The 16851-nt window shown below is 36.7% G+C and overlaps 1 protein-coding gene across 6 annotated transcripts in view; it reads right to left on the reverse strand.

Annotated features, from left to right (window-relative positions):
* UBR3 (ubiquitin protein ligase E3 component n-recognin 3) overlaps positions 1-16851 on the reverse strand; it is a 212589-nt gene that overhangs the window by 68206 nt on the left and 127532 nt on the right. For all 6 annotated transcript variants that reach the window (XM_045840779.1, XM_045840481.1, XM_045840699.1 and 3 more), the window contains 2 exons: positions 13522-13671; positions 10190-10323 (listed from right to left, as the gene is read on the reverse strand). In XM_045840779.1, the coding sequence (XP_045696735.1) occupies positions 10190-10323; positions 13522-13671 (284 nt within the window). The remainder of the gene's footprint in view (positions 1-10189; positions 10324-13521; positions 13672-16851) is intronic.

A 16851-nucleotide genomic window follows, 5' to 3' on the forward strand; every position in this document is an offset into this window, starting at 1 on the left:
ACTCCAGGTAATGAGAACCAGAGGTCTGCAACCAAGGCTACTATATCCAGCAAGGCTTTCGATCAAGATAGAAGGCCAAATAAGAAGCTTCCCAGACAAAAGAAGTCTAAAAGAATACACCTCGACCAAACCAGCTCTGCAAGAGATCCTAAAGGGACTGCTTTAAGGAAGGGAAGAAAAAGAGAGAAAGGGTGGGGGGGAAACACACGTACATAAAAGAAAATGAATAAGTACCTATCAATAATAACCTTAAACGTAAATGGATTAAATACTCCAATCAAAAGACATAGAATAGCTGAATGGATAAGAAAAAATGACCCACATATCTGCTGTCTACAAGAGACCCACCTCAGGATAAAAGGCCTACACAGGCTGAAAGTGAAGGGCTGGAAACAAATCTTCCAAGCACATGGACAGGAAAAAAAAGCCAGGGTAGCAATACTCATATCAGACAAAACAGACTTCCAAAAAAGGTCCATAAAGAGAGACCCAGAAGGTCACTTCATAATACTCAAGGGAAGAATCCATCAAGAAGACATAAATATTGTAAATATATATGTACCCAACATAGGAGCACCCAAATACATAAAGAAAATCTTAGAGGACTTCAAGAAAGATATGGGCAGCAACACAATTATAGTGGGAGATTTTAACACCCCACTATCAAAAATGGACAGATCTTCTAAACAAAATATCAACAAAGATATTGTGGCATTGAACAATACCCTTGATGAAATGGACTTTACTGATATATACAGAGCCCTCCATCCAAAAGAAGCTAAATATACATTCTTTTCAAATGTACACGGAACATTCTCAAAGATAGACCACATGATAGGACACAAAACAAGCCTCAACAATTTCAAGAAAATTGAAATCATACCAAGCATTTTCTCAGACCACAAAGGACTGAAGCTAGAAACCAACCCCAAGGAAAAAAAACCCAAAACACTCAAAATCATGGAGATTAAATAGCATGCTATTAAACAATGAATGGGTCAAGAATGATATTAGGGAAGAAATAAAAAGGTTTCTGGAAACAAATGAAAATGAATTCACAACAACCCAAAACTTATGGGACACAGCCAAGGCAGTCCTGAGAGGGAAGTTCATAGCGATACAGGCCCACCTAAAAAGGTTAGAAACATTCCAAACAAACAACCTAACCCTACATCTACAAAAACTCGAGGAACAACCAACAAAGGCAGCCCAGAGCAAGCAGAAGGAAGGAAATAACCAAGATCAGAGCAGAATTAAATGACATAGAGACTAAAAGCACAATTCTAAGGATCAATGAATCCAAGAGCTGGTTCTTTGAAAAGATAAACAAAATCAACAAGCCTTTAAGCAGACTCATCAAGAAAAAAAGAGAGAAGACCCAACTAAACACAATCAGAAATGAAAGAGGAGAGATTACAACAGATACCACAGAAATACAAAGAATTGTAAGAAATTACTACAAAGAACTGTATGCCAAGAATTTTGAAAACCTAGGTGAAATGGACAAATTTCTAGAAAAATATAATCTTCCAAAACTCAATGAAAAAGAAGCAGAAAGCCTGAACAGACCAATAACAACAAAAGAAATTGAAGCAGTAATCAAAAAACTCCTGACACACAAAAGCCCAGGACCAGATGGTTTCACAGGAGAATTCTACAAAGCATTTAAGGAAGAGCTAACCCCTATCCTTCACAGACTATTCCAAAAAATCCAAAAAGATGGGAGTTTCCCAAACTCTTTTTATGAGGCCAACATCATCCTAATTCCAAAACCAGATAAAGACACAACAAAGAAAGAAAACTTCAGGCCAATATCACTGATGAACATTGACGCTAAAATCCTCAACAAAATACTGGCAAACCACATCCAACAATACATTAAAAAGATCATACACCATGACCAAGTGGGATTCATTCCAGGGATGCAAGGATGGTTCAATATTCGCAAGTCAGTAAATGTAATACATCACATAAACAAAAGCAAAGACAAAAAACCACATGATTATATCAATTGATGCAGAAAAAGCATTTGACAAGGTACAGCACCCATTCATGATAAAAACACTCGGCAAAGTGGGAGTAGAGGGAGCATTCCTCAACATAATAAAGGCCATATATGAGAGACCTACAGCCAACACCATACTCAATGGGCAAAAATTAAAATCTTTTCCACTAAGATCAGGAACAAGACAAGGCTGTCCACTTTCACCACTTCTGTTCAATATAGTACTGGAAAGTTTTAGCCACAGCAATCAGACAAGAAAAAGAAATAAAAGGCATGCAAATCGGAAAGGAGGAAACAAAACTGTCACTGTTTGCAGATGCCATGATAGTATACAAAGAAAATCCTATAGACTCTACCAAAAAACTGCTTGACCTAATAAATGAATTTGGCAAAACAGTGGGATACAAAGTCAATATCCAGAAATCAAAGGCATTTCTGTACACCAACAATGAAACAGCAAAAGCAGAGATCAAGGAAAAAATTCCATTTGAAATAGCAAAAAGAAAAATAAAATATCTAGGAATAAACCTAACCAAAGAGGTAAAAGACCTGTATTCAGAAAACTATACAACACTCAGGAAAGAAATCAAGGAAGACACAAACAAATGGACACATATACCGTGTTCATGGATTGGAAGAATTAATATCATCAAAATGTCCATACTACCCAAAGCAATTTACACATTCAATGCAATTCCTATTAAAGTACCAATGGCATATTTCACAGACATAGAACAAACACTTCAAAAAATTTATATGGAATTATAAACGACCCCTGAAATAGCTGCTGCAATTTTGAGAAAGAAGAGTAAAGTAGGAGGGATCACAATACCCAACACTAAACTATACTACAAGGCCACTGTAATCAAAACAGCCTGGTACTGGCATAAAAACAGGCACTTAGACCAATGGAACAGAACAGAGAGCCCAGAAATAAGCCCAAGTCTCTATGGTCAATTAATATTTGACAAAGGAGGCAGCAACATAAAATGGAGTAAAAATAGCCTCTTCAACAAATGGTGTTGGGAGAACTGGACAGCCACGTGCAAAAAAAATGAAACTTGAGCACCAACTTACACCATATACAAAAAATAAATTCAAGGTGGATAAAAGACTTAAATATAAAACGTGACACCATTAAAGTCCTAGAGGAGAATGTAGGTAGGAAAATCTCAGATATTTCACGAAGAAACTTTTTTACTGACTTGTCCCCTAGAGCAAGGGACATAAAGGAAAGAATAAACAAATGGGACCTCATCAAAATTAAAAGCTTCTGCACAGCTAAAGAAAACAGTATCAAAATTAAAAGAGAACCAACTGTATGGGAAAACATATTTGCCAATGATACCTCAGACAAGGGTTTAATCTCCAAAATATATAAAGAACTTACAAGACTGTACTCTAAGAAGACAAGGAATCCAATTAAAAAAGTGGGCAAAGGACTTGAACAGACACTTCTCCAAGGAGGACATACAGAAAATCCCAAGACACATGAAACGATGTTCAATATCGCTAGCTATCAGAGAGATGCAAATTAAAACCACAATGAGATACCACTTCGCACCAGACAGAATGGCCATCATAAACAAAGCAACAAACAACAAGTGTTGGGGAGGTTGTGGAGAAAAGGGGACCCTAGTGCACTGCTGGTGGGACTGAAGACTCGTACAACCACTATGGAAAGCAGTATGGAACTTCCTCAGAAAACTGAAAATGGATCTGCCTTTTGACCCTGCAATTCCGCTGCTGGGACTCTATCCTAAGAATACTAAAACACGAATTCAAAAGAACCTATGCATCCAATGTTCATAGCAGCACAATTTACAATAGCTAGATGCTGGAAGCAACCAAGATGCCCATCAGTAAATGAATGGATCAAAAAACTATGGTACATTTACACAATGGAATTCTATGCAGCAGAAAGAAAGAAGGAGCTCATACCCTTTGCAACAGCGTGGATGGAGCTGGAAAACATTATGCTAAGCTGAAACAAGCCAGGCAGTGAAAGACAAATACCATATGATCTCACCTTTAACAGGAACCTAAATAACAAAACAAAGAAACAAGCAAAATATAACCAAAGACACTGAAATAGAGGCCAGGCTGACAGTGCCCACAGAAGAGAGTAGAAGGAATTTAAGGGGACAGTGGGAAGGGTTCACAGGAACAAACTTAAAGGACACATGGTCATAAACTAAGGGGAGGGTGGTAATGGGAAGGAAGTGTGAAGGGTGGGAGGGGGGACTGGATTGGGGGTAAAAAGGAGAAAACTGTATTTGAACAATGATTAAAATTTAAAAAAAAAAAAAGAAATCCTATATGCATCTACAACACACATAGCATGTACTAGTCCCTCAGGAAACTATGTAATTAATTAAAGAAAAGGCTCAAGACCTTCAGAGGCACAGTTTGGGGATCACACCATATACGAGGTCTGTCAGGAAAAATTCAGCCCTTGTTAATATAATGAGAACAGTTTGTGTGACATCTACGTAACCTGGCAGCTAAGGATAGTAGACTAGAATGTGCATGTGTGAACAATGATAACTTCACTGTACTAGTCAGTGGGGGTGGCAGATGCTGCTGAGTGAACATGTGTACTGTCTGGCTGTCACATTCAAAATGACTGAGCGAGTAGAGCAAGGAATCTGCATCAAATTTTGTGTTAAGCTTGTACATTTCTCTGCAGAAATTATTCAGATGATTCAGAAGGCCACCCCTATGGCCAACTAGTGATGACAGCTTCATCACATCAACACACCTACTCATGCATCATGTCTCATGCAGTTTTGTGGCAAAACATCAAATCACCTGGGTGACTCAGCTCCCCTATAGCCCAGATTTGGTGCCCTGCAACTTCTGGCTTTTCCCAAAACTAAAATCACCTTGGAAAAGGAAGAGATTTCAGACCACTGATGAAATTCAGGCAAATATGATAGGGCAGGTGATGGCAATTGGGAAAACTATATGCAGTCCAAAGGTGCTTATTTTGAAGAGTACTGAGGTATCTTTGTACTGTGTACAATGTCTCTGATATCTTACATCTTCTTCAATAAATGTCTCTATTTTTTTTATTACGTGGCTATATACATCCTGGACAGACCTTGTATACAAAAAATAACCATTATATTAAGCACACAAAAGTATTAATATAAAAATAAAGTCTCATAATCACTAACAGATACATAACAAATGTTCAGATTTCAGAATCTATTAAAGAAAAGATCTTTTTCTAGAAATAATTAAGTACTCTGGCTCCAAGAAAGAGACACCCTACTTTTTGTCTCCTTTATTAGATCTCCCCTTCCCTGAAAATTATTTTGCTTTTAGGTCTGGATTATATTTTGATTAAATGAAGTCATTTTTCTATTTGGCTTCAGGATTTACGTTTAACCATTTACTCTAAAGTTATTCAGATTTCCAGTCAGGATGGTGGCATAGGTAAACACACTTCACCTCCTTGCACAACTACAGACAAAAATTGCAACGAGACCTCAAAACAAAACACCTACAAGCATCAGAAAATCAAGCTCTATGGAAGTCTGAGAACCAAGGATTTAAAGAAGCCACACTTCTCTAGATGGGTAGGAGCAGCAGAGACATGGCAATGGACAGAGAGGCTCAGTGACGTGGTGTGGCGCAGAGAGGTGGTGGAATGGGCAGTCCCACATTCATATGTGGTGGATAAAAATTGAAGGGATACCTCAGGAACAAAGGATCCCAGCCACAGGCCAGATCACACAGATGGCGTAGCCCAGGGTTAAAGCACCAGGAAGAGAAATCTCCATAACTACTGGCTGCAAAAACCAGTGGAACTTGCTGCTGGATTTTCAGGAGACTCCACTTAATGGACTGCACAGACTTAGAATTTATGAGGTTTACCCCCCTCTAAGATTCAGCACCACGGCAACAGCTGAAAGGGCACCAGGTACGTATAGAGTATGTGTGTGACTGAAAACAGGGCCAGTGCCAGGAAAACCTCCAGAGGCCAGGAGAGGCATTTTCCCCTTTCCAAGCCCACCCCTACACAGAGCCACAAAATGGTGAAATGGGTTGCCCCTGCCCTGCTGAGTACCTAAGGCTCTGTCCCACACAACTTACAGGTACCTTTTCTACAATAGGCCACGATACTAAAACAGGGAGTCAAAGCAGATCTTCCTAATACACAGAAACAAACACAGGGAAACTGCCAAATTGAGGAGACAAAGAAATATGGCCCAAATGAAAGAAAAGAGCAAAAGAACTAAATGAAATGGAGATAAGCAATCTATCAGATGCAGAGTTCAGAGCACTGGTTATCAGGATGCTCAAAGAACTCAATGAATACAGCAAAAACATAAGGGAAGAAATGAAGGTTACACTAAGTAAAATAAAGAAAAATCTATAGGGAACCCACAGTGGAGAGGATGAAGGCAAGTTTCAAATCAATGATTTGGCTCATAAGGAAGAAATAAGCATTCAACCAGAACAGCAAGAAGATATAAGAATTTTTTTTAAATTAGGATAGCATAAGGAGCCTCTGGGACATCTCCAAACATACCAACATCTGAATCATAGGGGTGCCAAAAGGAGAAGAGGAGGGGCAAGAAATTGAAAACTTATTTGAAAAAATAATGAAAGAAAACTTCCCCAATTTGGTGAAGGAAATATACAAGTCCAGGAAGCACAGAGAGTCCCAAACAAGTTGGATCCAAAGAGGGCCACACCAAGACATGTCATAATTAAAATGCCAAAGGTAAAGATAAAGAGAGAATCTTAAAAGCAGCAAGAGAAAGGCTGATAGTTACCTACAAAGCAGTTCCCATGAGACTGTCAGCTGATTTCTCAAAAGAAACTTTGCAGTCTAGAAGGGACTGGCAAGAAGTATTCAAAGTGATAAAAAGCAAGGACCTACAACCTGGATTGCTCTACCCAGCAAAACTATCATTTAGAATGGAAGGGCAGATAAGGTGCTTCCCAGACAAGGAAAAGCTGAAGGGGTTCCTCATCACCAAGCCATTATTACATGAAATGTTAAAGGGACTTATTTAAGAAAAAGAAGATTAAAACTATGAATATAAAATGGCAACAAATTCAAAACTATCAACTGAATCTAAAAAAGAAACTAAGCAAACCACCAGAACAGAAACAAAATCATAGATAAGGAGATTATTTGGAGGGTTATCAGTTAGGAGGGAGAAGGGAAGAAAGTGTTAGGGGGAAGATTCAGGAATTAAGAAGCATAATCGGTAGGTACAGAATAAACAGGGGTATGTTGAGAGTATATCAACAGGGGGTATAGAACAGGGGGATCAAACTCATTTTCACCAGGGGTCACAGCAGCCTCAAGGTTGCCGTCAAAGAGCCAAATGTAATTTTAGGACTGAATAAATGTAACTACTCCTTAACTAGGGGCAAGGAGCTTGGTGCTGCTGCTGGATAAAACAAGGTGGAGGGCCAGATTCAGCCTGAGGGCCTTGTATTTGCTATCCATGGTCCAGAAAATGGAGAAGCCAAAGAACTTACATGCACGACCCATGGACATGAACTAAAGGGGGAATTGCTGGAAGCAATGGGGTACTGAGTAAAGGGAGGCAAAGTGGGAAAATCTGGGGCAACTGTAATAGCATAATAAAATATATTTTTAAAAATAAAATGAAATAAAGAAAAATAAAGTGATTCAAAATGATAAAATTAAAATCAAGATTATTTGAGGAAAATAATCTAAATAAAGGTGGTAATTTCTGCAAAAGCAGAACTTAGTACAGTTTTCATTATTTTCTTCAAAATGAAGATATCTGTCCATCTCTGACTAATAAAGTAATATATATATGAGGGAGGACTCAAAAAAAAACACCAGCATTTAGGGCCTTTTCCCAAGTTCACGTGTCCTGCGGGCCTACTTGCTGGTGTCTCCTTGAGGTCACAGCACAAGAGCAGAATACGAACAAACTGTAGCGACCAGAGCCATGGCCAGACAGGCATTCAGAAAGTTTCTTCCCCTCCTTGACTGAGTGTTGGTTGAAAAGTGTGCTGCAGAAACTGTAACCAAAGGAGGCATTATACCTCCAGAAAAATCTCAAAGAAAAGTATTGCAACAACTGTCATAGCTGTTGGATCAGGCTCCAAAGGAAATGGTGGATTCAACCAGTTAGTGTGAAAGATGGAGATAAAATTCTTCTTCCAGAATATGGAGGCACCAAAGTAGTTCTAGACAAGAGGTGTTATTTCTTATTTAGGAATCATGACATTCTTGGAAAGTATGTAGACTGAAATAAACCACTATTGAATGGCATCACGTGATGCAGCCCATTCCATTGACATACTGAAATCTTTCATCATGTAAATAATGTCTCTTCTATAATAAACTGAATTTATTTTTAAGAAACCATAATTTATATAAAACACTGCGTATTTATTCTTACATGTTTAAACTTCAGTCACCTTCAAAGTACTCTCTATTTGATGTAATACACCTATCAAGACTTCTTTCCACTGCTCAAAACAGTTTTTGAATACATTAATTTTGATACCCTTTAGTGCTTCTGTCTGTTTTTGTTTCTCCTCTTCTAATCAGCAAACATTTCCCTTTCAGGATGTTTTTTCATCAGGGTAAACAAAAAAAATTCGCTTGGGGCAAGATTGGGTGAACGGGGGTCGGGGGGTACGGCATGGGTGTCATGCTGTTTTAGGTCTAAAAGCTGAACACTCAACGCAGTGTGGACAGATGCGCTTATAAGTCACCCATCATAAGATGGGCAAATGTAATAGCATAACCAATAAAACATATTAAAAAAAAGAAATGGGCAAATGCATTGAAAGAGTCTTCAAAAAAATTCAATGAAACCAAAGGAAGCCTCTTACAACAATGCCAGTCAGCACACTGATAGAGATGGGTTCCTGGAAGACTCACCTAGTAGGGAAAGCCTGTACTACAAGGGGCCCACCCTCTGAAGATAATTCTGTTTTTTTTTGGGGGGGGGTCCCTCCCTCATATACGCTGCAAAACATTCAAAGAATAAACAAAAGAAGTATGAAAGTTTGTGGGTTTATATCTTTTTCCAAATAATAATAATTATTTCATTTTAAAGCCTCAAAATATATGGAAGCATGATCCTCATTATCTAACCAGAACTACCTTTATAAAGCCTAATACCTGAGCCCTCCTAAATTGCTGCATGAAAGATCATTATGAGCCGTACCATACAGATGAGGAAATTGAATGCTTATTTGGCCAAGTTCACAATATTAAGAAATGGCAGAATCAAGACCAAACTAGTGTTTCTGATCTGGACTCTTTCTACACTATAGGACACCTCCACAAGTACAGCCATCTTCTCCAGATCCCACCATAAACCTTCTCCTCAGTCCAAATCGCTGAACCATACTCAACTCTGTCTCCTACCATCACTAGGTCAGTTACTGTTTATTCTCATTAAGCATTCTGTCTTTTACCTATCCTTTTAGTTTCTTACATACACTCCAGTGCATTATGGGCAAGAAAAAATATATTTAGAAATCTATCAAGATTATGATCTCAAATAGCTAAATAAAAATAATGCTTCATTTTACAATTTAAGCAATTGCTTCTCATCTGTTTACTTACCTGAAGATACAAAATCCAAAAAACTACAGGTGAAAGAAACCCCATTTGATAATCCAGTCAGGAAACATTAAAAATGGTACAGAAATTTTATAAAGAAATTAAAGCTGCAGCAACTAAATAAATAAAATTGGTCTTCTAAGACAACTGAGTGCTAAATTCACTAGGTACAAAAGCTAGACAAAAATCTACCAAGTTCACAAGAAATCATAGAAGCCATGTATTAAACCTGACCCTACTTTACATTTAAACAGCATTAAATAAGATTTCACTGTATATCTTTATATGAAAGTAAAATAAGGAGGCAAAAATCTTCATAAAATATCCATGCCATATCTAAAAGTTTTTTATAGAGTTAATATTTATTATTCCATTATACTGAATTTGTACAATTCCCACTAAACAAATGTAAAACAAAGGTGTAACATTTATAACCTGAAATGTTTACTTATTAATAGATTTCCATTTTACTATTCACAAATTAATTTTTTCTAATAAAGTTCCAGATTCCAAATTAGAATGACATTTATTAGAAGAAAAAATATAAAACTCTGCCATGAATTTTACAAACAAAAATACTCATTGATAAAAATGATACTCACATCCTTAAAATAACGCTGTAATAATGAAAGCCTCACGTCGTGAACTGCTGCACATGTGTCCCAAGGGTAAATCTGCTCCTCTTCAGTGATGGGCAGCGTTTTGGGCTCAATATTGTCACGGCACTGCCCCAAAACTACATTAACGTCAGAGATAAGAACTCATTAAATGACCAGCATACAGACCCGGTTCACCATAAAAGCTGCTATTTACACCCAGCTACACTAATTTTTGTACTATTTGAATGTTGGTAAAGACCCCAAAAAGGTGGTATTCTAGCTCTAACTTCAAATATGCCAATACTTAATCTTTAAATAATGTGAAATATGAGTATGAACTCTAGGTGGGTGGATTGATGGAGGATGGTTTCCAAAGTCTGTGGACTTTGAAGGTCTACTGAAAAGGTCTAGAAGTTATGACACTCCAGTATCAATAAACTTCATTTATAAATACACCATCTCTCATGGAAAGGAAACAGATTCTTAGAGGAAAACCTGAGTCCAGGGTTGGGGAAAAGTTCAAGATGAGCCTGACATTTTGTGTAATAAAGATCAAGGGTAATGGTAACCCTGAGAGGGCAGGTCATGAGGACCTAAAGGAGTTCTGACTGGTCAAATCTGAGAAAATTTCAGTACTGAAAAGAATAATGGTAACAGATAATATATTCATTGATTCAGATGAGGAACATCAATTAAAAAGATAAAGGATAAATTGTTAGTGTCTCAATGTATTATCATCCTATAGATCACCTACCACCTTAGCCAAGTGACCAAACCTCGCTGGCCTCATCAACAACAGGACAAGTTGTCACTATGAACCTCATGCTACAGAAGAACTGACTTAGACTCTTCAAATATTTTTGAAGGGCTGGAGAAACTGTCTTAGAGTAAAGGAGACTAACAAGAAATGGCGACTAAATGCAATGCATGATCTTTCCTTGGCTCTTGGATCCAGAAACAAAAACTTTGCTATAAAAAATATTATTGGGATAATTGAGAGAAGATGAACATACAGTATTAGATGTTATTAATATTAAATTTCTCAGGTATAATGATACTTGGTTATATAAAAAATATCATTGTCTTAAGAGATACAGTCTAAATTATTTAGGAATAAAATGTCCTGATGTCTACCATCATCTACTGAAGAGGAGAGGGAAAGAAAAATAATATGACAATATGTTAATTATTGGTGACTATAAGTAAAAAGTATTCAACTTCTCTGTAGATAAAAAAATGAAAAGCTGGGAAAAGAAGTGAATGGAAAAAGAAGAAAAACACACACTATAATTTTATAATTGTAAAAAATCAAAACACAAAAAAAGGGAGTGGGGATATAAACACAGGGTGCTATACATTATTATAAGACTCAACAGCATAGGAGGAGCCATTATGAGGGGAGGGAATATCAGGTGTATTGTTGTGGGCCTAGGCCCCAAGTTTTGAAGAGATTTATAGTAGCTGCAGAAAGAAAAGAAGCAAATAAATCCTACCAACTACAAAATAATGAATTATCCATGATGACTAATTCTCATACACTTCTGAATTGGTTTGTTAGTATTTCACCATATCTTCATGTGGCTTTTGTATCAGGGTAATGCTGGGTTCACAGGATAAGTTAGGAAGTGTTCCCTCCTCTTTTTTTTTTTTTGACAAGTCTGAGAAGAATTGTTGTTCATTACTTAAATGGTTGTTAGAACAACCAGGGAAGCTATCTGGTCCTAGGCTTTATTTATTTAGATGTTTTTAATTACTGATTCAATTTCTTTACTTATTTAAGGTCTGTTCAAATTTGCTAGTTCTACGTGAATCAGTTTGGGTAGTTTGTTTTCAAAACTTACCCATTTCATCTAACACCAAATCTGTTGACAAAATTATTCATAATGTTCTCTTACAGTCCTTTTTATTTCTGTAAGGTCTGCAGTAATGTCCTCATTTTTGTTTCTGATTTTTAACTATTTGTGTGTTTTTTTTCCCTTGGTCACTCTAGCTAAAAATTTTGTCCATTTTGATATTGATTTTCTGATTCTCTCTAGTGTTTTCCTATTCTCTATTTCATTTATCTTTCTTCTAGTCTTTATTTCTTTCCATCTGCTAGCTTTGGGGTTAGCTTGTTCTTATTTTTCTAGTTCCTAAAAGTATAAAATTAGGTTACTGATTTAAGATCTTTTCTAATGTAAGCATCTGCAGCTATAAATTTCCCTCTGTGCTCTGTTTTCACCCCACCACCAAGTTTTGGTATGTTGTATTTCAATTTTCATTTGTTTCAAAGTACCTTCTAATTTCATTTGTAATTTCTTCTTTGACCCACTGGTTGTTTAAGAATGTGTTATGTAATTTCCACATATTTGTAATTTTCCAATTTTCCTGCTGTAACTGATTTCTACTTTCATTCTTTGTGGTCAGAGTAGATCCTCTGGATGGTTTCAGTCTTTTTAAATGTATTGAGACTTATTCCATGGCCTAACACACGGTCTATCGTGGAGAACATTCCATGCCCAACTGAGGAAACTGTATTCTACAATTGTTAGGTTGTATGTTCTATACAAGTTTTTTAGGTTTAATTCTTTCATAGTATTGCTAAAGTGGTTTATTTCTTTTTTTAATCTTCTGTCTAGATGTTCTATCCAATACTGAAAGTGGGACACTGAAGTCTCCAACTATCATTGTAAAACTATTTCTCCCTCCAATCTATTTTTGCTTCATATTTTGGGCCTCTGATGTTTGGTGTGTATATGTTTATAACTGTTACATCTTCTAACCCTAACCCTACCTCAAAATACTTTAATGTAGGTGGGAGAGGATGGAGAGTATTCAGAAAAATCCTTCAAATTAAAAAAAAATATTTTTTTTGTCAACTATGGATGTGCAAACATATCAATTTGTTGTTATGCTGTTTCAAGAATAACAGCTTCTACAATAGCAGATCAAGATATAAGGGAAAAGCTATCTCAATATGCCTTATGCAGTTAAAATATTTAAACTGACAATATTTCTGGGATTAAAGCACCTCCAGATTTTAGAAGAACTAAATTGCCAAACGCTGACCTCAGTTATTGGCCACCCTTGGTAATACACCGCATCATTTTAAGGAAAGACTCTAACATATAAAGAGATGTCTTTGTTAAAAAGTTCTTCCAACACTCATGTCTAGGAAGGTGAGATAAAACCAGATTAAGAATCTTTATTATACAAATCCCAATTGATCCTTGCTATGTAGATCCATAATTATATCTAGACAAAGATACAACTTCCATTCAATGCATGTATGTATTAATCTGTTATAGATACTTTGTCTCTAATATGTTCCCACTGAAAAATTACTTTAACTTTACCTGAGGATGCTTGTAACAGGACAACCAGTCCTGTAGGTCTGTCTTCAGAGGAAGGGCCGCTCTGTCCACAAATAACACAATCATACACCGCCTCAGAAACCTGTGGTTCTGCTGTGGTGATCTCCATAGGAATATCATTCTCGGGAGAATCTGAGAAGAGAAATCACTCTTTAATGGAAATGTGAAAAATTAAGTTCAAGTAATTGTGAGCTTCCATACCCATAAAGTTATAAAATAATAAAATTCTGGAAATAATACCTTGCTAAAATAAAATATTTACTCAGAAAAAGACAATAAAATGCAAAGAGTTGATATAATGAAAGACCTTAAATAATATATGATTAAACACTGCTAATATTGTATCATTCACATACAAAATTGAAATGGAAAACAAAGAGGCAAAGACATTTTTATCAAAAAAAAGCTTTAAAATATTATAATTTAAGGAAATTGCTTTAACTGTCTTTCAGGCACCTCAGAAGCAAAATTTATAACATTGCAGCTCTCAGGGGGTGGGAGAAGAATGGTGATATTTACTTGGAGATAAACGAGGAACAAACTATTTCTCCTTCACTTTCAATTCTAGTGATTGTATCTTAGCAACAGTAATTATCAATATATTTATTTATGTAGAGAAATCATTTAAATATGACCATATATATTCATAAAGCAGAACTGCTATAGAAAGTAACAGTAATCCTCTGGTGGTATGATGTTGATAACAGCAAGAAATAAAATATTTAGTTGATAATGATTTTCAGATAAAGACTCTTAAATTCACAAAGATCAGAGGCATATTCCACAGTTACAAAGGAATGAGTAGAGGGGGTTGGGAAAACCAGAAGAGCAGAAGTGATTTATGACTCATTTAAAAGAAGAAAACATACCTAAATAAAGATGCAAAATTACATGACAGAAATAGAAAAAGAAAGACATCAAGTTCAGATACATTTAATAAGAATCCATGCAGATAAGCATATATCTGATAGATACTGAAAGTAACTGAGAGGACAAGTGAAAGAAGCCTAAAATAAAACTTTGGATAATATCCGGTATTAATGGAAATAAAAAATAAGCCAATAAAGAAATCAGAGAAAAATCAATAATATACAAATAGAATCAGAACAAGAAATCTCAATGTCTATGAAAATACGATTAATGAATCAAAATGAAAAGATTTCAAAAGAAAGTACCAAAGGCCATGAAGACTTGCTATGTGGTTACTGGTTTTTAGGAAGAAAATTTTAGCACAGAAAAGAAAGGATGTGTCTGCTCTCAGGTTCAAAGGAGAATAAACACCTGACTTAAAGTGGCATGAAATAACTCAGGCTCACCGTAAATGCCAAAGAGATTGCATTTTATTAACTCTGTCTCACTCACAAAGATAGTTTTCCTTATCTTTTTCCTTTTTTTTTACTGAAGTACAATCAACTTGAAAATTTCAAGGAAATCCTAATACTAAAATGCAATACTAAAGAAGCTGCTAAGTCTCATTTTCTACAGCTTTAAAATGTAAAGCCTGACAGTGCAAAAGGGATGAACATACAACAGAGGACCTCTTTCCATGCATAGTAATATTATATTTGAATTCTGACTCTAATAATTAGATAGTAATGTCCATCTTTATTTTTCTTTGAAAAATAAAAAGATCAATGGTTTATTTCTTTTAAAAAAAGGAAAACCACTGCATCTATATATTGTATAATATGTTAAAATATGTTATTGGTAATTTATGATTGATTCTATCATTCTGGTACATTTAAAACAGAGTTAGATTCTCTCCTCACGCTCTGTGTTCCATCTTGGGACCTCCAACCTCCTAAATGACTTTTTAAATTTGCATACATTAAGATTCACTCTGTTGTAAAGTTCTGTGGGTTTTCACAAATGTAGTGTTATGTACCCAATTTTATAGCATCATTCAGAATAATTTCATTGCTCTAATAAAATCCTCTGTGCTTTACCTATTTAGCCTCTCACCACTCCCAACCCTGGCAACCAATGATTTGCTTACAGTCTCTATAGTATTGCCTTTTCCAAAATATAACACAATTGGAAACATACAGTATGTGGCCTTTCCAAATTGCCTACTTTCACCAAGCAATATGCATTGAAGATTCATCCACATCTTGCATGATTTGATAGTTCATTCCTTTTTATTGCTGAATAGTATTCCATTGCATGAATGTACCACAGCTTATTCATATACTGAAGGATATCTTGACTACTGCCAGTTTTGAGTAATTATGAATAAAGCTTCTCTAATCAATCATGTATAGATTTTTGTGTGGACATTAGTTTTTTTTTAAAGAATGAGTATTTATAATTTATCTTTTTAAGATTTTATTTATTTATTTTTAGAGAAAGGGGGGAGGAAAGAGAGGGAAAGAAACATCAATGTGTGGTTGCCTCTTGTGCACCCCTGAACTGGGAACCTGGCCCCGCAACCCAGGCATGTGCCCTGACTGGGAATTGAACCAGTCAGCGTTTGATTCACAGGCCAGAGCTCAATCCACTGAGCCACACCAGCCAGGGCCTGGACATAAATTTTTACATTAGTTGGATAAACACTAAAAAGCAAGATGACTGGATTATATCATAAGACTAAGTTTAGCTTTGTAGGAAAATGTCAAATTCTGACTTCCAGCCAAGATGGAAGCATAGGTGGACGTACTGTACCTCCACGCACAACCAAGATTAGAACAACAACAATTTAGAGGCAGAATAACATCCAGAACTGACAGAGAATTTATTTGAATGGAAGTCAGACAGCCAAGAAGTTGAAGTAGACCTGTTCGTCCAGACTGGTAGGAGGGGCGGAGACAAGCAGCCTGGCGCCGGTCGAAGCGAGGAGAGCAGAAAGAGTTAGGCGCATACACAACTGGGGGCACATAAGGCATCTGGGGCGTGCAAGATTACAGCGGGTGGACTTGAGTACGCAAGCGGCAGCTGGCAGACCCAGTGAGACTGCAATTGTGGAGCAGGACAGAGCGCGCAACTCAGGATCCCAGAGAAGGGACTGAGGTCCCACAGAGAACGGAGCTACCGCCATTGTTCCCTCCCACCCCCGCCCCGACCCCACATACAATGTCACAATCTAGCGACTGGGGTGCCCCGCCCTGGTGAACACCTAAGGCTCCGCCCCTCGCCGTAACAGGAGCGACCAGACCAAAAAGAGAGAGAGAGAGAGAGACATGTCTCAAACAGAAGAATAGATCAATGCCCCAGGACTCATCATTTTAAGCGACCAAGAGATAGCCAATCTATCAGATGCAAAGTTCAAAACACTGGTGATCAGGAAGCTCACAGAATTGGCTGATTGTGGGCGCA

Source organism: Phyllostomus hastatus, unplaced genomic scaffold, assembly GCF_019186645.2.
Source record: "Phyllostomus hastatus isolate PE091 unplaced genomic scaffold, TTU_PhHast_1.1 phas_contig_1, whole genome shotgun sequence".
NCBI lineage: Eukaryota > Metazoa > Chordata > Mammalia > Chiroptera > Phyllostomidae > Phyllostomus > Phyllostomus hastatus.